Below are 22,047 nucleotides of genomic sequence, written 5' to 3' on the forward strand. Positions count from 1 at the left end.
CACTCTAAGTGGGAGGAAGAGTCACCAGTGCAAGGGCAGGGCCATGAGGGCAGAGCTACAGGCACCTAGGGCACCAGACTGACATTATTCACCCCTGGGTAGTTAATGGTGCAAATAAGGCCTGAGTTACAGACACATTTGTATGGGTGTATTTGCTGGTTAGTTATGCCAGTACAAGCCCCGGTGTAGGTGCAGTTATACCTGTATGAGGGTGCCTTCCTGCACTGGTGTAATCCCTATTACTACCACTACCTACACCCTGGGAAGGCTGAACCGTTTACACGGGCACTGTTAAAGCAGGGACAATTTTGGTGGGTACACCAGGGCTAAGCGTCGGGACACGTTTCACCGGCAGGGCGCCTGACACGCAATTAACGACTGCGTCCTGTTTGGACTCAAATCCGCCCGGCCACCCGTTCAGCCCTCGCCTGCGCGGGGTGCAGGACCAGCCCCGGCTCACAGCCTGGCCCCGGGGGCGGGGGCTGCCGCGGGAGGCCCCGAGCCCGCCGGGCAGCTGCGCTTTGCAAGGCGAGGGAGGGCTGGAGCCCGCGGGCCAACTGATCCCCGCCGCCGCTGTGCGGAGAGGAGAGGGGGGAAGGAATAACGCCCCAACACATACCGCCCCGGCGCCGAAATGCCCCGCGGTGACTCACGCCGGGCAAGCCCCGCGGCAAACGCCGAGGAATTTCTCCGGTTCAGGCGGGACGGGCCGGGGCGCCGGCGGCGGCGGCCGGGCTTGTGTGATCTGCCGCCGCGGCGCTGGGCGCGGGGCTTGGGGCCGGCCCGCGGGCGCAGCGCCACCTAGGGGCCGCTCTGCCGCGGCGCAGGAAGGCGGCAGCTGTTCGGCGGCTTGTCACAGGTCGGAAAGTCCCTGGCGCGGGGGGCGGGGGTGGAAATCCCCGCTGCGCTGGGGCTTTTTTCTCTGCTTAGTAAAATAGAAAGGAAAAAACAAGAGTCTTTACTCCAGTTTATAGCCAGCGCAGCAGCAGCAGCGGCAGCAGGGAGGGGGCGGCTGAGGGAAGCCCAGCCAGACGCTGCTGAGGAGCCTGCTTCTCTTGCAACCGCGTCTGGTCGGGGCATTCATGGCTCACCAGCTTGGCTCTGCCCGGACCTTGGCGCATTGGTTTTGAGAAGGATTTTACCCGCCGCGCCGCGCTGTTGGAGCAGCCCTACTGCAGAAAGGTACCGGGCTCTGTGCTGCTCTTTGCAATAGTGGCTTTGCTTGCCGGCTCCGTGATGGCTGCTCCGGGCCTTGCCTGGAGCACCCTGGGGGTGACCCTGGCGTGGATCTGTGGCTTGTTTCTGTGGCGGAGGGTCCACTTCAGAGGGCCGTTTGGTAACACGAGCAAATACTCGGACTCGCGCGGTGGCAGCAGGTTGTAGCAGATCTAATAGATCTGTGTTTTCATGCCCCCATCTCGGATAGTTTGGGGTGTTCTTGACTTTAAAAACTTCGCCGGCCATTCCAGCACGTAAATAGGAGGAGGAAAGGGGATTTGGAGAGCAGACAGAAGCAGGGGCACGTATACATGTAATTACGCACTGACACACCGCTGTGGTGTTGTAAGTTACATAATTATTGATGACAGCTCATGTAGGTAGTTATGAAAGACCTATTCTTCTGCTTGTTTTAAAAACGTACCGTGTGTAACTATTTGGTGGCTTATGGAATACCAACGATGGAGGCGGAGAAGTGGATTGGCGATTATCGTCTTGTCTACGCTAACAGTTTTGTTCCAATTTCCCACCATTATAACACTGGTGGAGTGTTAGTGTAGACAGGTTGCCACTGTCATTTGGGCCTGTACTGGGTAGAGTTCAACAACACAGTGGGTAAAACACCAGTGGGTTGTCTAAACTGATGCTCCCACCATTGCTAGGTTCCAGCAGTGAGAAATTTTGAAGAAAAACAAGCTGCATGTACACATGTCAAATTGCCCAGTAGGGGGTACAGAGCTGGACTGCAAACTCAGAACCAGGGTCTGTTCTATTAAAATCTTACAGCAGAAGTATAATGTATGTAAACATATGTTTTAACCTTCTGTTTGCGATTTTTTAAAAAAACACCCCCTTGTGATTACTTAGTAGTTCCGGATTTCTTTTTAAAGTAAGAATCTGGTCTTAGTTACAAAGTACATTAATATATAATACTTTTCACTTATGTAGCACGTTCCATCTGAGCCCCTAGAATAGAAGTTGCTAAACACTTATTAATTTGTACTGTACTTTATAAATATCAGTGAATCAAACTTCCTATCACACTCATGAGCTAGGTAGGAAACTGTGGCAAGACAGGATAACTGAACACAGTATAAATTAATAAGAATTTTGCATGGAAAGGGAAGCATAATTGGTTGTTTACCTGTACCCAGTTCTGTAAAGTGTTCTTTCCTTATTCAACCACTTGCTGTAAAGTGTACTATGATACTTTATGAAGATGATATATATCAACTGTAATTAAACAGTGATAATTTTTGGTATTAATTTGGATAAAAACTAATAAAAAATCAGTGTTACAGTAGTTAGCATTCAGAGATGTTACTTTTTTTGGTTTATACACTTATTACCTAAAAGGCTTGTACTGAAGTTGTTGACCAGCCCATCTTGTTTGGACCTGGTGTCCCACATCCTGCCACCCAGTGGCCTAGGGTGGCCTTTTTTGTGGTTTCTCTGGTGTACTGAAAAGCCAAATTATTATATTTGTATTAGGTTTACAAATCCTGCTCATGCTAACCAACTTTTCACCTTGAAACAATGCCCCCTCAATCTGCTAGGTGAATTACACAACCACCCATTTGTTTCTTTCACAATCAGACCATCATAGTTCACCAACAAGCCAGATCCAGCTAGATGTTGATTGCCTTGTGTGAGATGTTAAATACCCTCACCTCCCATTCTTTTAAAATTGTTATTATTTGTTAAACGTTGACAGTGTGCCATACAAAGTACAAGGCCCACACAAAGACCATCCCTGCGCCACTGAAGTCAATGAAATTTGAGGGTACTAAAGTATCTGGCAAGATTGCCCTAATAATACCCATCTGTTATATACTACATTTCATCAGTAGATCTCAAAGTGCTTTGGTTGGTAGCCTTATCCTATCCGCATTTTACATTTGGAGAAACTGAGGCACAGAGCGGTGATGTGACTGGCCCAAGATCACTCAGCAGGCCAAAGGTAGAGACAGGCATACAACGTAGGTCTCTTGAGTCCCATCCAATGCTCTGTGTGCAGTTACATAAATATGAAAAGTATTATTGAATACGAAGGCTGATTTTTAAATAATTTTTGGTTGCTCCTTTTCACAGAGTTCATACAAATGACTTAGATCAGATTTTTTTATTTGTTTTTTAACATCTTGAAGAATTTTCTGTGCTTTGGTTTCTTTATCTTATCTGGGTATAAACTGCTTTTTGTTTTGTTTTTTAAATTGTACTATTTTAATCACTTTTTTAAAATCGTTCTTTTTAAATTGACAACTAATAATCATAAACGGCACAGACAGCAGCTTTCACATGTAATGGGGGGAGGCGGGGATGCACTTGGAATAAAGGGGAGGTGGAAATCTAGTTCTGAATAACACATAGATTTAATACACCTTCTTTAGTGATAAACAAACTGGGTGTTTCATTGTTTCTTAATACTGGAAATCCATTTCCAGGGCCTAAACTTGCAACACATAATCAGGTGAGGAGTCCTTATTCATGCAAAAAATTCCATTGACTCAGTGAGTCTCCTTGCGTACGTAAGGGTTTGATAGATCAGGGATTGGAAGCTGCTGAAGAGGGTAAAGAAAAGTGCAGCTGGGATTATAGTATATAATAAATTGATGACGTTCTAATATTTTGTTTATATTGTCTCTCTCATTCCATTCTTAACTTTAAGAATTTGTATGATCTGGAAAATAGGTGCAGTTCTACTGATGCTTGGGACTGGGGGAAATGGACAAGACAGGACATGAGTTAGTTAACATATATATTTTATAAAAACATTCAGTAGCGTGTATGTTTTTAATACGCAGTCTTGGCTTATAAAAGGTGCCTTCTTTGCATGTTCCAAGACATAATGGCCCTGACAAATGGCCATATCTCACACCCCCTTTTGTATGAGCAGCAGACAGAACTCCCCCGGGTTGAGCAGATACGGGGTATACAGCTTTTTCAGCATCAGACACCCCACCACTGCCACCCAGGACTCCATAGAAACTCTTCTAAGCGTGCCCACTGAGCTCTTCCATCACAGAGTCTCGGTAGGGGATGTACAAAGCAGCTCTAGGCAGAGCAGTTTGGGGCAATAATAACTGCTAGGCAGTTCCCTTTTTAGCTATTGACCAGCTGCAGGGGAGCTATCACAATGGCAGCTACCAGAGCCAGGCAGATGTAGAGGGAGGCCAATATAGGTATGTGGAGGAGCAGTCTTCCATGCAGGATATCTCTGCCTCTGCAGATAGGGGGTTCCCTTCCTGGTGTATCTGTGAGATTATAATACCTTTCCCCCTGCTTGCTCTGTGCCCCTCCAGGTTCTTATCACTTGAGAGGACAATTTCCTGACAGATGTGAAGTTTGGTTTTCATTTGCCATTGGCCCCTCTCTGTTTGGCCCAAAATTAGAAATCACAATATAGGTGTCATATTCTTTTAAGACATTTGATGAGAAAAGACTTGCTGGGTTCTCAAGTGCTGGAACATTTAAGGTTTATATGCATTTACTTTCCTAGAAAAAAGTTAATTTTAAAACATTGAATAGGGGTGAGCACTGAGAGAACCAATGGAAGTACAGGCACGTGGATGTACTCTGTGTTCACACTTGGCTCTAGCCTGACACTGTGAAAAGACCTGATTTTCCTAGAACAAGCGTAAGACGTCTGGTCCCCAGTCAAATGCCTTTCAGATCTATGGATTTATGTTCTCCTCGCCCTATCCAGTGTGATGAGGAAAGGGGCAAATGGTGGTGAGCATTACTTGCCCCACAATGGAAAAATATTGGGGTTTTTGAGCGAAGTGGAAATGCTTCTTCAGCTCTGCTGATTTACCATTGAGTAATAATGGGCCTCTAATTCCGTACCTCCCCACCCCCACGCACACATGCATGTGCCTCTGCAATAATTCTAGCGTTAACATAACCTAAGGAATGTTCCTCTTATGTAGGTGCCTTATTCTATACCGGGTGCCCGCCTTGTTAGAAATGTTTCATTTGCTGCTTTGTTAGTTTTAAACATCATATGAAGTTATAAGCCTGGGCTGGGTGCTAACATTACATGTAATTATTCTAGATGTCTGGGCGCTTTTTAATTTTGCACTGCACATCACATTGCTTTATGTAAGCTCTGCTACTCATGGGTAAATCTGAAGTGGTCAGAATCAGTTTTCTCTGGCATATGGTCAAGTTGAAAGCGTAAAGTGTGCTTAAAGTTCAACAGGTTCACTGGAGATTACCCTGCTCCATTGCTGATTAGACAAAGCTCTTGTTGTAAATTCCCATCCTCTTGATCTCCCCTCCTCTTCACCCCACTTTCATTTAAACTTCTCCTTTAAAAGTGCTGTAATTTCATTATGAATATATTCTCTTTTTTATTAAAGAGAAGACAGAGTAAAGAGACTGTGATTAGTAGTTGAGGATCTATAGCTGAGTAATGCTAAGAGATTCTTGGGTATGGATTTCATATTAATTATATAGTGCTCACTGTGGACTGTGTGGTTTACAGACAAAGTTGCAGACAAGATCTCTTCCTAAAGAATTTGCAGTCTAAATATTTATACCAGCAAGAGTCCTGTGATGTACATTAAGTAAGACTAAAAGAATGGTCTTTTTTTCTTTTTTTCCTTCAGGTTTCTTCTCAGAAAATGGCTGGCCAACAAGTTCTTCCCCAAGCTTTGTCTCTGAGCAATATGCTGAAAGCCGTGAAGATTAGGGAGAGAATTCCTGAAGACCTTGTCAAACCCGCCAATGGAATAATTCATCACTTTAAAACGATGTACAGATATACAGTAGAAATGTTCAGAATGTGCCAGTTTTGTCCTCAGTTTCGGGAGATCCTTCAGAAAGCTTTAATTGACCGATCCACCCAGAGCTCACTGGAACATCAGAGGAAGCTGAACTGGTGCAGGGAAGTTAGGAAACTTGTGCCGTTAAAGACTAATGGTAAGTTATGTGTGTGTCATTCCACTAGTATTAAGACAGGGTCATAAGGATGTAGCACGTTGTGTTAATAGGCTTGTAGTTTGCATTGCTAAAATAAAAACGTAGTTGCTTTATTAAAATAACGTGTCTTTTTTTTATCTTAGCAACACAAATCAAAATCCTGTTAACACAATATGCCAAACCAATTCTTAATCTCTGAGGATGCACGGTGTGCGTCACTGATATATCAACAGGTTGAAAGGTTCATGGACGTTTAATAATATCATAAATCTTTGGTATGGTAGAGTGATATGTCCTTATCGATGAGGACTTCAACTCCTACAATGCTGGCGTTTTCCATGATGCCTTCTAAGGACCTGATTCTGTACTAGTAGTTAGTATAGTACTATGACCCCTCATCATTGTAGTTTGCAGGCTGAACTCAGTTGTTAGTGATTTTTTGGTATAACTCTAAGTACTGTATCAGTTGGAGTGTCTTAGACTTCCAGCCTTTAGCTCTCTGGCTGTGGAGTCATCCCCTGATTAAGCTAACTAATGCTGAATTGTGTTATGGAATAAGAGGGCTTTCTTTTTTCCCTGCTTGTGCATAGCTGCGATTGTCATTAATGACAGTTACATACATGTATAGCAAGGTGCATAATTCCCCTTGATTTTAAATGAGAGTTAAAGAAAAGTAGCATGTGGTGCTGCTTTTAATATATTTTATATTATTTCAGGACCTTGGGGATGATTTGGGAGAGGTGTTTTATAAATGTGTGTCTTATAATATCTCCTAAAGAAAACAGGGCAAATATAGTAGATCATGGGGCTAGAGTCCAAAGATTTTGTGCATAAGAGACTTTTATATTTAAATTAATTAGCGGTAAATTCTAATGGATATGAGAGTGTGAGCTGTGAAATATTGCATGTTCCTCAATCATTTCTTTTCATATGGACATACATACACACTACCCAGTCCCCCTAATTCATATTTCTTTCTCAAAATCTACAGTGTCCCATTACTGCTACTCTTCCTACATATGATGAAATTTTATGAAGAGTAATACAGATATAATCATGAACATAGAAGCATCGTCTAGTGGTAACTAACACAACTACTAAGAAAACAATATAGGTCTATACGTCTGTAATAGAAGCCTTGATGCCGCAATGAACCCCACATAGATTGTCCACTTGCACAAAGTGCCACTGGCTTCCGTGAGCCGATGCAGGGGGTCCACGCATGTGGAGCTCATCGCAGGACTGAGGCCACATTTAACACTTGTTGCAGCATTTTGCAAACACTAAATAAGTAATCTTGTCACAAGTGTTGTATCACACGATCTATTTCATGCAGTATAATTGTAGCCATGCCGGTTCCGGAATATTAGAGAGGCAAGGGAGTCCAATAAAATATATTGCCTCACCCACAATATATTTCAGTCAAACAGATTAACTAAGAAAATGTATAATCTAGTGGATTGCTCCCTGAAATGAATAGAAACATTTTAGGCCCAATCCTGCTATTAACATAACAAGGAACTGCACAGCACCCGCTGAATATATTTTACTGGATTGGGTGAGGAGTGGAGGACATTATTTGAAATGGATATAATGCAATGGTTTCAGAATGTGACTTGTCTACCGCTTGTACATGTGTGTACTAGAGGCATTTCTGGGATGTTAACACTGTGATTTATTTGTTTTTTTTAATTGCATTGAGTTCAGTGCACTGCTCCCAGGTCAGTAGGGGCTGTTGGTACTGCAAGGCACTGGGGAAGAAGAAATGCATCTCATTACCTTCTGTGGTTTATGCAAAATCACCACAACACAAGGCCTGTTCAGGACAAAGAAGATAAACAGTGTGGGTTGGAGGGAAGGATGCTTCAGAGTAGGAGTGGGGCGTGCAGGAACCCCTTAATTTCCCTGGAAACAGTGTTAAGTCTTAATGAATGGAACAAGTTTTTCACATAGTATAAAAACAACGTTTTTAAGGGAGTTCATTTACTTAACCTTTAGATGTGTACAGAGTGAATTTGACAGTTTTTAGTCAAAGACGGATTTGCTATTTTAGAACTCCTTACAGCTGCAGTTTTTTGAGAGCCAAGGAAACAAATGCTTCTTCTAGGATTTTGGTAACGTGAACTTTACCTAATATGTACAAAAGAGTATATATCTGGGTGATTCACCATGTATGCTCTGAGAATATGAGAATGGAGTAAATGAGGAAGGGAGTAGGAGGTATAAAAATTGAAACCATGTTTTTTAAAAAAAAATTCCAGTGTCTATTGGCTGTAGAGATTTCACTTGTATAATGATTAGGCAGTCATTCCAGCTCACCCTAACCACACCCACTTGGAAAGTCCAGTATGTACTTCATAGTTCAGATGTGTATACATCAGAACAAGAAGTACAATAGCTGTTGCTCAATTGCTAGTCAAATAACTTAACCCTGGGGAATTCCAAGTGTTGTATAGGGAATTTTGTACGGGTGGTTCTCAATAAAGAACTGAAAGTAAGTGCTATAATAAAAAAAATCTTATCTTTGCTTTTGATTTTGCAAAGGGAAAATTTTAACAGGATGCGTTACTTGTCTTACTTTTATGTCAAATTTCTTCTAGTTCAGGCAGAAGACTTTTCAGTTAATATTGTGTATTTTTCCCTGATTCTGAGCCCAAAATATGTGGTTTCATTTTAAATGAGATTTTGCAAGAGAAGGTTAGGAAATCAGAAAATGAATTTCACCCTATTCAGAAGGCCTAAAATTATTCAGCAAGCCTGTAACCAATTACAAGTTTACAAAGGATTCATGGAGTGCTCAAGACCTTGTGCATGGCTTTGATTTGATTAGGCCTTTGGAGAACAGCAGTCATGAGAATGGGAAGGGGTTTAAAGCTCCTAATGTATGTAACAAACTGATACATTGGAAATAATCTGAAATAATTTCTTGTTGGTATCTTCAGATTTAAAAAATTACCACAAATACAAATTCTTGGTTCTTTGTTAACCTCCTTGCAATGTTGTAGTACAAGGAAATTAATGTGTCTTCGTGTCCTTAGATGACTTAAGTCCCTTTGTAGTGAACAGTGAATCCCAATGGTGTCCAAGAATAGTTTCTTTGTGTCTTCCTTTCAGGATACCCTTGGGGAGAAAGAAGGGGCATGTGGTTAAAAGCCCAGGTTTGGGGGAGGGATTAAAAACAGGTTTTATTCCCAGCTCTTAACATACTTTCTTGTGTTTACTTTGGGTAAGTCACTTAACTGCCCAGAGCAGGGGTGGGCAAACTTTTTGGCCTGAGGGCCACATCTGGGTATGGAAGTTGTATGGTGGGCCATGAATGCTCATGAAATTAACAATTCAGATATATTCAAATACACTTTATTTAATAAAGATACATTTTAGTGGAAATCAACATTAAAACTTACTTACAATTATAAATATACCATCATAACAAAGTATTACAATAATTAAACCAAACTTACCTCCTTTCCACACCCTCTTTGATTAATGTAAACAATGCAGCTGGCATTCCCTGGCCAACTACTCTTTTTGTTTTATCCTCAACAATGGAAAATTAACACTATTAAAACAGCAGAATAACCTAAGCCAACAAGTAGCAGGCACGTGGGCTTACATGTTCCAGGCTCTGATGGCGCATTTGGGTTGTGCAGCTGCAGTAACATGCATGCCCTCACGCAGGTCCCACCTGAACATCTGGGAGCGTCAGGCAGGCAGAGCGGGGCAAGCTCCTGACCCCACTCCCGGGGGGCTGAATTAAAAGGTCTGAGGGACCAGATGCGGCCCGCAGGCCGTAGTTTGCCCACCCCAGCCCAGCACCTCAGCTTCTCCTTCTGAAAAATGGGATAATACTTTCCTACCTCTCCGTGGAGTTATGAGGCTTCAGTCAATGTTTGTAAGGTATTTTGAGATTCTTAAATGGAAGGGGCTGTGTGTAAATGAAGACCAAATTATTATTTTATTTATCATTTTTATTCTGTCTTTCAAAAAGAAACAAGTCTCTGACATTTTTCACTTACCTGACACCTGACATTGAACAATACACTTCAGTATTAGGGTGAGAGGTGCCCTAGAAAAGCAGCAGAGATTGTTTCATGTAGGTCACTTATTACTTTCTTTTTGCTTTTCCTCTTGACAGGACTCTTCTGTCATATATAACAAAGCAAAATGCAAGGCCTTGCAGTGCAGTGTCATCCATTATAGTTGAGCCCTAGACTGGCCCCCCCGGCTATGCATTTGGCACAGTCCCCAAATCTGGACCTGTGTATTTTCAATCCCTGTCTTCTACATTGCATCTTAAACAAGAGTAAACAATGCTTGTGAAGTAGAGGAAATCCCTCTGTTTACTGCGTTTATTTAATACGTTCTCTTAAGCTTTGTAGTTTTGTTTAAATTATGATTGATTTATCCTTTTAAGACAAACTTAGTTATGTATGAGGCATTTGCAAATAACCCCAAAATTTAGCTCATGTTGATTTATTGTAGTTTTTCATCCTTTTGCCCATCAGTGTCAGATATAATGGGCTAGTTTACCCAGATTGGAGCAGGAAAGGTGGGATTTATACCTCCCTGCCACAGCCTGCCCCCCTGCATCCAGCGGAGAGTCAACTCAGGAGGGAACGGGTGGTAGTTTTGGGCATCCCCTCCGTCCGTCCCTCAGGGTTTTCCTAAGGAGAGGGGCTCTAAGCTCCACCTTAGGAACCCCACTAGTGGAGGCTGTTGAGAGGAATTCAGGATCAGGTCTGAACTATATAACTTGGAATTTGTTCACCGTGCTTTATGGGTCAGTTGTTCCTTTTGCTACTTCTTAAGGAATTGTTTTTTTTAAAAGTAACCAGTAACTTTCCCATAGGTGATGGTAATTGCCTCCTGCATGCTGCATCCCAGTACATGTGGGGTGTTCAAGATGTTGACCTGGTCCTGCGGAAAACACTGTTCAGCGCTCTGAAGGAAGTGGATACGCACAACTTTAAGCTTCGTTGGCAACGAGAGACACTTAAATCACAGGAGTTTGTAGAAACAGGACTCCACTATAACACCAGGGTAAATTAACTTGACTGCATAGTGCTATGACATCGGGGTAAGCTAACTTGAGTGCGAAGACTTGGTCATGTTTACTTGCTTGGGTGGGACTATAGGGTGAGAGACAATTATGACAACAATCCTAAGAAGAAAAACAGGATCGTTATGTAGATAGCTTGAGAAACTTCTTCTTTGGAAGAAAAGAAAAAGATTAATAGCTTGGAGACAGGTTTTGATATGCTGTGCTGCAACCAGTTCTTGATCTACATGTCTGTGAGCTGGTGCTAAAGAATATTTAATTCTTTCCTCAGAACTGGGAAGAGGAATGGGAGAACCTCGTCAGAATGACATCCACAGAAACATCAGTGGCCCGAAGCGGGTTTCAGTACAATGCGCTGGAAGAAATCCATATATTTGTCCTTGTTAACATCCTCAGAAGGCCGATCATAGTTCTTGCAGGTGAGTCCTCCATGCCAGTTGCCTTTTATGACTTAATGTTAAGTGCAAAATATATGTCTTTGTAAATGTTCTGTTGCAGTGTTTTAAAACCACAGAAATAACACATTACACTTGTCTCATAGTTGAAAGGAATTTGACCTTATTAATATTCAGTGTTTTTTCCTTAAATAGATAAAATGCTGAGAAGCTTGGAGTCTGGTTCAAGCTTTTCCCCACTGAACGTCGGTGGAATTTACTTGCCTCTCCATTGGCCAGCTGAAGAATGCTATAGATATCCTATTGTCCTGGGATATGACAGTATGCATTTCACATCACTGGTCACTCTGAAGGACAGTGGGCCAGGTATGTTGTATTCAAATTATCTGCTTGGGCTGTATGTAGGATTTGTATGATTTTTGGTATTTGTGTGTTTTCTGCCCCGTTCCCCCTCCCCCCCATTTATTGACAGTAAAACATTTAAAATATAATCTGATCAAGAGTTACATTTAAAATGGACACAACAAATGTAAATGATATATTCCTATTTAAATGTTCAACAGAGTCTTCAAAATGTAAATAGTTTACATGATATATATATATATACCTGCTAGGGCAACGGTCCCCAAACTGTGGGGTTTGCCCCCTGAGGGGGGAGGGTGCGGAGGAACATTTTTTGGGGGGGCACAGTGGGGCCTGGGCCAGCCCCTGTGCGGGGGGGGGTGGGGAGGGAGCACGTCTCCGGCTTTGGTTCCCAGCCTCAATGCTGGGCTGACCCTGGCCCCGCTCCGGGCCGCATCTCCTGCTCCCGCCTTCCTGCCTTGGCCCTGCTCCCGGCCACGGCTCCCACTCCCAGCTGCAGCTATTGGCCTTGGTCGCAGCCCCAGCAGCAGCTCCAGGCACAGCCTCAGCCCCCGGCCCCGCTCCCAGTCCCGACTCCCAGGAGGGGGCACGGACAGATTACATTACAGATAAGGGGGGGGGTGGGACATAAAACGTTTGGGGACCGCTGTGCTAGGGCTTCTGGAGAGGAATCAAAGGTTGCGTCATATGGAGCCACAGTACCTATTGCTACTAACGCACCATTTAGTGGATGGCTAGCTAGAGATGGGTTCAGTCTGAAGCATTGCCTTTGCTGCAGAGTATTGAAATTTATTGCAATGCACTGATTTTAATTGGGTGCCCTGTAGCAGAGGAAGCACTTTTTAGGGCTCGTCTACATCATGTGGCTGGGGTTAGTGACATCTGTGTCTGTGTGTTTGTCCGTGTGTTTTTTGTGTACCCTGTTGTGAATGGGAGAACACATTTCTAGATTCATACTGGGAAACTGTCCTGTAATAAGGTTCAAGAAACTAAACTGTCCTATCCAGGTTAAGTATAAAAAAATGTATTAGGACATTGAAACCCCAAATGGTTCTCGGCATGCCCTTGTGAGCATCTTCATTCCATCTGCACTGTTTGGCAACAGGGATGTAATCATGCATGCTCTTTACAGGCACTGTTGCTGAATTTCAGAGTAAGCAAAATATCATCCCTTCATTCTGTTTATCATATTTCACGGTTATTCCCATTTGGTAAAACTCACCCGTTTTGTTTCACACAGAAATCCGGGCTGTCCCACTGGTCAGCAGTGAACGAGGCAGGTTTGAAGACTTGAAGGTGCACTTTCTGATGGACAATGAGGAGATGAGAAAGGAGCAGCTACTGAAAGAGTACCTGATGGTGATAGAGATTCCGGTGCAAGGCTGGGACCATGGTACAACTCATTTAATTAATGCTGCAAAGTGAGTAGTGGTGTTCTCTTCCTACAGCTTTATAGTTGTTGCTGATAAAAGTCTTATAGGATAATGTATTCAGTCTTTCCTTTCTTTCTCAGCAACATGCATATTTATATACACCATTATGAAATCATGTCACTATTAATAATAATGTACCTTTGGTGGCATAAGATGTTAGCTTGAAGCAGGCTCAAATTTAAATTCTGCAATTTCCAGTCTTTAGTTTCAGCAGGTAGTTAATAAATTAGTCCTGTTGTCTGCCAGGTAGGTAAAGGGGTGTGACTGAAAATGAGAACTCGCATTCTTGTTTAAATAGCTTTTGTGCCTTGAATTGTGCCTTGAAGCACATTCATTGCACTGGGGAAAGTGTGCAGCTGTTGTGGCCGAGTGCACTGGCTTCCGGCATTGTGCTTGTCCAGTGCAGCCGCAGGCAGAACACTGCAGGGGTGTAGTGTGGAGGAGCAGGAGGCTGACTCCATGCCCACCCTCTTATGCTTAGGATATGCCCCTTTGGGTGTAGAGGGCTTTTGGCTGTGCTAACCTCCTCCTTGCTCTGAGGGCACACTAACAGCAACATTCTGCCCACTTCCTGAACAGATGCATGAGGGAGAGACTCCCTGCAACCTCCCTTTCACTCCAGTCCCCGTGTGCAGGAAGTGTTCTTTCTGCTCCTGAAAGGTTCTGGATTGACCGCCTTGAAAATTAAAATCCCCCACCCACGTGCAGCGTAGGCAGTGGTAAGACCACTTCTCCCGTTTTGCTGGGCTCATATGCCTCAACCCTGTACCGAATGGATCACTTCTCCACATCTGCTCACTTGTAGCCTCTAACATAATTGCAGTGTGGGGTATTTTTTTTGTGATGTGGACACTAGACAAATAGGAACTTCTCTGAGCCACCATCTGCTCATTTCACAGAAGCAGGGTTTCCAGTTTTAGATATCAAAGCAAAAATGGGAGTAGGCATTTAAAAAATATGTATCAACATCTTTAGAGATGGAAATTGTTTGCAAAATGGGCTGGTGGGTCCTACAAAACTCCCAGTTTACTCTGAGCTGAGCCCTGGAGTGCTGGACTTCAGTGGCCGCTAAGAGTTTGGAGTTTTTTTAACATCAATTTACTCCATTACAAATGAGCTGTAATGTGCCTACAGCTAAACGCTGAAAACTGCATTGGCCAGCATTCTGAGAATACTACCAACTAGGATTGTATCAAACCACTATTTAGAAGTGAAAGGCTCCATTTAACTTTACTAGACACCTAACTTTCAAAATATGTCACTCAAAGCTACAATTTGCCATCATGTATTTTTAATTCAGCAATATGGATATGTAATAATTATCTCTTTACCTCCTTAAATTTATATGTCCTCGTCCAGTGTTGCTTATATTCAATATCATGCCCACTCCTTGCCCCTTTCAGACACCGATATACATGTTGATTGTTTTGTTTTCTTATTTGGTCTTCAGGTTAGATGAAGGCAACTTACCCAAAGATATAAATCTGGTGGAAGATTACTTTCAACTGGTCCAGCATGAGTACAAGAAATGGCAAGAGAACAATGAGCCTATTACGAGGGAGACCTCCACCAGGAATAGACTGGAACTGTCCTTACCTCAGCTGTCTCTTGTAGAGGTAAAATGTGAAACTCCCAATTGCCCCTTCTTTATGTCTGTGAACACCCAGCCCTATTGTCATGAGTGCTTTGAGCAGAGGCAACAGGGAAATAAACCAAGGAGACCAAGCACCAAAACAGGATCTGAAAAGCCACGGACAACTGGAGCAGGCTCATCTAGGGTTGAGTTTTGTGAGCCCGGGGGAGGGCTATCTGAGGAGCCAGTGACAGGGCCTCATTCTGCTCCTCCAACAGCTCCAAGCCTTTTTCTGTATAGTGAAACCACTGCTATGAAATGCAGGACTCCAAACTGCCCTTTTACGTTAAATGTGCAACACAATGGACTCTGTGAACGCTGCCACAATTCCAGACAGCTCAGTCCTTCTAACAACTTGGACAACCTGCGACATTTAAACAGTGTGACATGTAAAATCTGCCTTCAGGACACGAACAGGACCTTTAATGGCATCTGCAGTTCTTGTCTCAAAAGGACTACAGAGCTGTCAATTGCCCATCCTGGCTTCCTGCCTACATTCCATCAGAGATCTCACTCTGACCCTTCACAGCTATCGCAGAGCCTCCTTCAGCATTCCTGTCATGCAGCACCCAGCAACGAGCTGCCTTCCGCAGTAATGCTTCAGGCTGCTCACAATTCGGAGGAAAGGAATGGAAGTAGCCAGTGCAGAAAACCTGGCTGCAAGTTTTTTGGGACTCCTCAGAATGAAGGCTTTTGCACTCTATGCTTCTTTGAGTACAGGGAAAACAATGGTAAGTGAAGCTAGTTTTAGTTCCCTAACACCTTAGCTTCAGGTCATTGTCTCTGAAGATACCGGGTGTTTTTGTGGGAGTTTTTTGTGGGGGAGAGGAGGCGTTGGAAGGAGGTGGTGCTAATACAAAAATATCAAGGATGGGCCAACCAATGGTGTAGAGCAGCAGCATTAATGAGATGAGAATATATCCTTGACACACTTATTCTTGTATAAACCATGGTACAAGATAAGGGTAGGATTTTCAGAAGCACTCAGGATTGGCCCAGTTCTGCTCCTACTGAAGTCTGTGGTAAAATTCCCATTGACTACTGTGGAAGGAGAGCTAGGCCAGCTCTGAGTGCTATTGAAAAATCTCACCCATAAACCACTTTTAGTTGTGTTTTGCTGTGAATTGTCTGTAATTAAAGTGCCTTAATGTCACAGTGATAGGAGTTGTAGGAATCAGTCAAATACAACTTCATTGTCGCTGCCTAAAGTCAGGTTTCATTAGTAATGCAAGGGCCACATTCATCCTTGATGTAGCTATTGAAGTTACCTGTGCAAGTTAAATAAGAAAGACTCTGTAAAAAAAAAAAAAAAAAAAAAAAAAAAAAAGTGGTTATATATTAGAAGATCAGCAGTCACTTTAGTAGTGGTCACGTTTGGGAAGTTACATTATTAAAATGTGCCTATTTTAACCATTTTTTATTAGTTCTGTGTTGTGTGTGAAGTCAGGCCCTCATATGGGCAATATTCTGTAGTTAAATCAAAGGATACAGTCTTTACCCATTACTACTCTTCTCTAAAATGAGCAAGGATCTCTCGGGGGTAGTACCAAGAGATGAGTGTAGGAAGGCAAATAATACATCTGTCTTGCAGAATAGCTCATTGATGACACTAGTGGAGTACAGTCTGAAACTTTTCACATACCTTCAAGTTATGGAAGCTCTCTGGTAGATCATGTGGTAGCAGTTATGTGTGTTAGCAGTTTATTTTCAGAGGTCATTCACAACATAATTTTTTCCAGTTGTGTATACTGTATTCCACAGCAATCTGTATATGTAGGCTTTTTAATAAACCAGTGAAATGTAACCCATTCATTGCTGGTCCTTTGTGCTACCATTTCTATTTAACATTCCACTGAAATTGCAGGGAAATATTGGGATGAAATCCTGGATCCACTGAAGTCAACAGCAAAATTTCCCTTGACTTCAGTGAGGTCATGTTTATGCTTCTGGTCCTTTTAGCAACTGTGATCTAATTTGAAAGTACAGAAGGAGGCAAACTTTGATTGAATTGTTTCAGCAACTTCTGATTTAAAAATAAGATTAGTAGCCACCATTATTTATATATCTTAAAAAAGGTGAATCTGTTCTGAGTATTTGGGGTGGCCTCATACCTACTTGAGGCTAGATGACTTGTTTTGGAGACCAAAGAATTCTATGTTGCCTTTTCTGTAATCAAAAGTGTTGTTCTCATTCAAATAACCTCTCTCTTCTTGCTTTGTATGGTAGGCAGTGCCTCACTACTTCATCAGAGAAGGTCTCAAAGGAATTCTCCGGCTTCTGGACAGCCTGGGACCTCTGCTGCCACATTCCATAACACCATTTCCTGCCTGGGGCGAGAATGTGGCACCCTGGGCAGCACTATGCTTGAAGGGTATTGTCAGAAATGTTTTATTGAAGCACAGACTCAGCGATTCCGTGAAGCCATAAGGACTGAACAGCTAGTGGGACAATCTGAAGTAAGTGAAACTATGGAAATCTTCCCCCAGTATTGAACCCTGTACCCTTCACCCTAATATATCTTAATGAACAGTTTCAACTGTAGAATAGCAAATCCCCACATTACTGCACCTCCACTTTCTGAAAAGGAAAATTTTGAGTAAGTCACTACTCTGCCTTCCAGAACTGAGCAACCAGGGAGGTGTGGAAGTCTTTCCCATGTTACATCTACAGCAGACACTGTGGTGATGAACACCACAAAATATCTTACAAGAGCCTTTGTCCCATTAGCATGAAAAGCCTTGGAGCAGTCATAGAAGAACAGCATCAGTGGCTACAGATTTTTCTTTGACACTCCTTTGTGGCAACACAGCCAAGTCACTTCACAGTTTCTAAAATCTAGTACAGCACATCAAGATTACTGTATATAGGATTTAGCCTTGCTTCGTATTGATTATTGATTTCAAAGGGGGGGGGATTTTTCAACCGTGTTCAGTGTTGCCCTAGCTCTGCTCAGATTTAAGTGTATGGGAGTTTTATCATCAAGTTCACTAGGAATAAATGGGCCAATGCTGAGTGCTTTTGGAGATCTCCCCCTTCACAGCTGTGAAACCACATCAGGCAGTTAGTCAGCTTTAGTAATGTCCAGCATCACCTTTATTTAGTTAATTTTGGAGAGAACGGGGGGGCGGAGGTGTTAAGTAGAGAGTTTTCAGGGAGGAAACTTTTTATAATAAATGAAAGCCTTTTAAGATTCTGTCTGATAAATCCTGGCCCATAACAAGCTTGGAGCTTTGTGCTCTACTGTAGTCTCAGAAGAAGGAAGTCTCTACCTAGAAATGGAAAAGGCTGGTGCTCTGGAAATCAGATTCTTGGAAAGCTCTTGTAAATAGTGCTGCAGCACTTCTTGCTGCCACTGTATACTGAACAAACCTGAAGTGGTTAAATACCAAAACATAGCAGCGTCCAAAGCAATTAAAAGCCACTTATGCTGCCAGCATTGCAACTGACAGGTTTTGTTTTGTTTTGTTTTTTTAACCTTTACAGAGAACTGGGCAACACAGAGACTCACAGGTATCAACAGTGGGGAGCCAAAAGCGAAAGTGTGCCACGACTTCTTGTAGGAACAACTTAGCCTGCAGAAACGATGAGCTGTGTCAGGAGTGCCAGCGAGTTCAGTCTGGGAATCCTAGAGGGCCAGCTGCAGAAGAGCCTCCGAAACAGCGCTGCCGAGCCACTGGCTGTGATCATTATGGCAATAATAAGTGCAATGGCTACTGCAATGAATGCTACCGGTTCAAACAGCTGTATGGCTAGCAGAGAAGTGCTGGCAAAGAGCAAGGAAGCAACATCTGCTTCTACCTCGCTGAAATGGTGCTATGTCCAAAACACTTAAGAGGCCAGCCATGGCACGGTCCATTTGAACCGTGTGACATATATATGGCTTTAGGGGGAAAATAAGCTGTCTGGTTTTGTACATATTTACGTCCATGAGTATGAATAAATATCCACTTAATACAAACACTGCATACATGGTCCAATGAGAAGTCAGTTTGCTTTCTGCACAGAGGAATCTTGCAGGAATGATCTGCTATAATGCTGACTCCAAACTCCCTCTCCTCTCGGATTTAAAATTCCTAGAGTGCATACTGTGGCAAAGTAAAGCATTTGAATACAGAGGACTTTGCCTCTGCACTAATACCTCCTCTGCACCTTGTCAGAACTGATCATTCAGAGTGCAAGAACGTTCAACCAATGTCTGAGATGCAGAGCTTCTTGAATTGGCCTGAGTCAGTGTTTTGCTCAGTGTGAGGCTGGCCTTTCTTGAGAAGACTCCATTCTCGTCCAGGGGAGTCTGGTGCAAGCTGGGGGTGAGGACATAGATAAGAAATTTGTTTTTGCTTGCTTAGTTGCCTTTGTCTAAGAGCTCTGTCTTGCATGTAGAGTGTTCTGGTTGGTTCTGTGTTTGCTGAGCCCTGGGCAGAAAGAAGTCAGAAATGAAGGACAACTCGCGGCCTTCCCAGTCAACATGTTTAACCAATGTACCTCCTTTCCAAAACCCAAAAATAATAGGGACCCAATGAGTAAGCCTATGACCATCAGCTACAATTGCATTTACATGAAGGGAGGCCTGAACACTCCCCTCCCCATCCCCTAGGGAAGGAAATGCCACCACAAGGTATGAGAAACAGCCCTAGGTTTCAGTGCTGCTGCCAAACTGACCCTGTCTGCTTTGGTGTAGGAGGAAGCACATTGCAGTCAGAGCTGTGCAAGCTGCTCTTTTCTTATTTTATTGCCCCCCCCCCTTTTTCTGGCATCGAGGGCCTGATCCTGCAACATGACAAGCGCCTCTTGTGCAGCAGTCAGAACGATCACCTCCTGTTTTGGGAGTTAAGGGCACAACACATCTCAGGATTTGGCCCTGATTATCTCTGCAGTTGCTGCTCAGATATTTTTATGCCTTCCAGGGTATCTGTTTGTTCAGCTGAAGGACTTTTTTATTTTTGTAACACTTGGTTTTCTACAGCGGCAGAGTATCCTGGACAAAATATATACATACAATCATTCATGAGATCCAGCCCATGCCCTGCAGCTGAGAGACCAATTCTGCCGCTTACTCTTTCATATGTTAGAGATTACTTTGTAACCAACCCCAAAATGTAAGGAAGGTTTTAAAAGTAAGCTCCACGGTACACAACAGTAGCCACTTTTATGGCTCCTGTAGCTGCTGTCCATGTTTAATGATTGCAAGTTTGTATCCCTCCTGGTTTTAGAGTGAGGTTTGGATTTACATTTGCAGGAATGGTATGGCCTGGCTTTTGTTGCTGCTGTTTGAGGTTGGAAATCAAAGGGAGCGTTGCCATGGACTTCAGTGGGGCCAGGATTTCACTCCTGGAGTTCAGGCCTCCACTTCTCAAGCTACATTTCTTTCTCTAGCAAACTTGCCTTGTTTCCTCTGATTTTCATCCCACCCCATCCCTGAGTTTTTCAGCTTTTATTGCTGCTATTATTTTGGAGGAAGCACCATGCACAACAGCTGCTCTGATCTACTTTTCAAATGGAATCTTTTGCAACTGTGTCCAACCCAAAACTACTCGTTACTGAACTTCTTTATATATATTTGTGAACTTTTACAATAAATGTGAAACTGTTAAGATATTTATATTATTCAAATTATGTAACTTGAAATTTGCACATTTTAGGAATTTTTTTAGTATAATAATTTACTCATTGAATTTCACAAACGTCGACTAAGTAAATGTATAACTGCAAAAAAAAATTCTCCAATATAAAGAAATAAATTATTGAAGGATTAACTTTGATATTTTACATTCATGATTAGTGGGAGAAGAACATATAGTTAGGTGCACAGGCGCTGATCCAGGAAAGCATCTCTATTCAGGACAGCAATTCAGCATGTGCTTAAAGTTAAACATGCCCTGAAGCGTAGTCCTGAACAAGACATAAGAATGTGCTTTCCTGAATTTGGACCATGTAGCCCAGTCCTTTGAGGAGCAAAGTGCTATTGCTGGTGAGCATGCTTAAGTGTTACTGAAGTCAGTGGTCTTGCAACAAGAGCTCCACACCTTTCAGGATACTGCATGTGAAGCAAACAACATCCTTATGGACGTGGATCCTGAAAAACTTCCGTTCTCATTAAAGTCTGTGTGAGTTCAGGACACTCAGCAGGACTTGAACCCATGGTGAGTAATGAAAGCTAAGAACCATCAGCCCTGTTGCTTGAAACTTCTCAGGCCAGGAAGGAAGTTCTTTCGACCGAAAGCATTAAATCCCCATGATATTTTCTCTGCAGCTTTCTGGGGCCATTACTCATAACTCTAAAGTCACATGAAGGTTTATATCACTCTGATGTCTCTTATGTAAATGAGCACACACACTGTCTCATGTGATCTAGTTGTGGGGGAACGACAGAGCAAATATATTTCACACACCCTGGTATTTCCCTAATCTTTTTGGGGGGGATTTTGATCTTCTGAAACTTGATGACCTCTGCCTGGGCACCTAGTATTTCTCCTTGGGCTTCTACATTTCTTCTTTCCTGGATTGCAAGAGAAGAATATAGTTGGGGTTTCTCCCTTTTTGACTACTACTAAAGAGCTCTGCTGTTAGATGACTAAATAAAAACCCTAGTTTGACCAGGTTTCTTTTCTTACCAAAAACGTAACACTTTTATGAAAGAACGGGCTTGGAAACAGTCTTTTGTAGCTTTATAAATCCCTGTAATATGGTGTCACACAGGAGTCATTTTTATTTTTGTTAAGGCCCGGGTGCCCTATTACCTACACAGTGATTCTAATGTGAGCCAAGCTGGGAAAATGAATGGTCAGTGTGTTAGCTGTGACCTTGAGGTTAAACACCAGCAGACATGGCAATTCATTGTAATGCAATATTATGCTAGTAGATAACCTCTGGTCCAGAAAAGAAGAAAGTCACATGCCATCCTTTAGCATAGGTCACAGAAGAAATGCCTGTGTTGATCTTTCACTAGGCTGCAAGACCGCTTTCACAGTGCTGATCTAGGGTAATGGACCATTTAGGCCGATAGGGAGAAACAGTGCAGTGAGG

General features: G+C 42.8%; 1 protein-coding gene across 2 annotated transcripts; it reads left to right on the forward strand.

The window, feature by feature from the left end:
• The first annotated feature begins 945 nt into the window (after positions 1 to 945).
• Positions 946 to 20,777, forward strand: TNFAIP3 (TNF alpha induced protein 3). Of its 2 annotated transcripts, none has more exons than XM_007058071.4 (9): positions 946 to 1,182; positions 5,829 to 6,141; positions 10,991 to 11,181; positions 11,472 to 11,619; positions 11,791 to 11,961; positions 13,199 to 13,379; positions 14,842 to 15,755; positions 17,251 to 17,480; positions 18,508 to 20,777. In XM_007058071.4, exons 2-9 carry the CDS (start codon positions 5,844 to 5,846, stop codon positions 18,775 to 18,777), a joined length of 2,403 nt encoding a protein of 800 aa, XP_007058133.2. In that variant the 5' UTR covers positions 946 to 1,182; positions 5,829 to 5,843; the 3' UTR covers positions 18,778 to 20,777. The 2 variants fall into 2 exon arrangements, with proteins under 2 accessions (XP_007058133.2, XP_037750791.1); XM_037894863.2 differs by lacking the exon at positions 946 to 1,182 and adding an exon at positions 3,557 to 4,950.
• The last annotated feature ends 1,270 nt before the right edge of the window (positions 20,778 to 22,047 follow it).

Source organism: Chelonia mydas, chromosome 3 (assembly GCF_015237465.2).
Source record: "Chelonia mydas isolate rCheMyd1 chromosome 3, rCheMyd1.pri.v2, whole genome shotgun sequence".
Classification (NCBI taxonomy): Eukaryota; Metazoa; Chordata; order Testudines; family Cheloniidae; genus Chelonia; species Chelonia mydas.

Excerpts from the sequence above, each read along its gene's own strand:
- TNFAIP3 (XM_037894863.2), top strand. Across the intron at positions 11,182-11,471 it reads GACTCCACTATAACACCAGG|AACTGGGAAGAGGAATGGGA; the intron begins GTAAATTAACTT and ends TTCTTTCCTCAG. Across the intron at positions 11,620-11,790 it reads GCCGATCATAGTTCTTGCAG|ATAAAATGCTGAGAAGCTTG; the intron begins GTGAGTCCTCCA and ends TTCCTTAAATAG.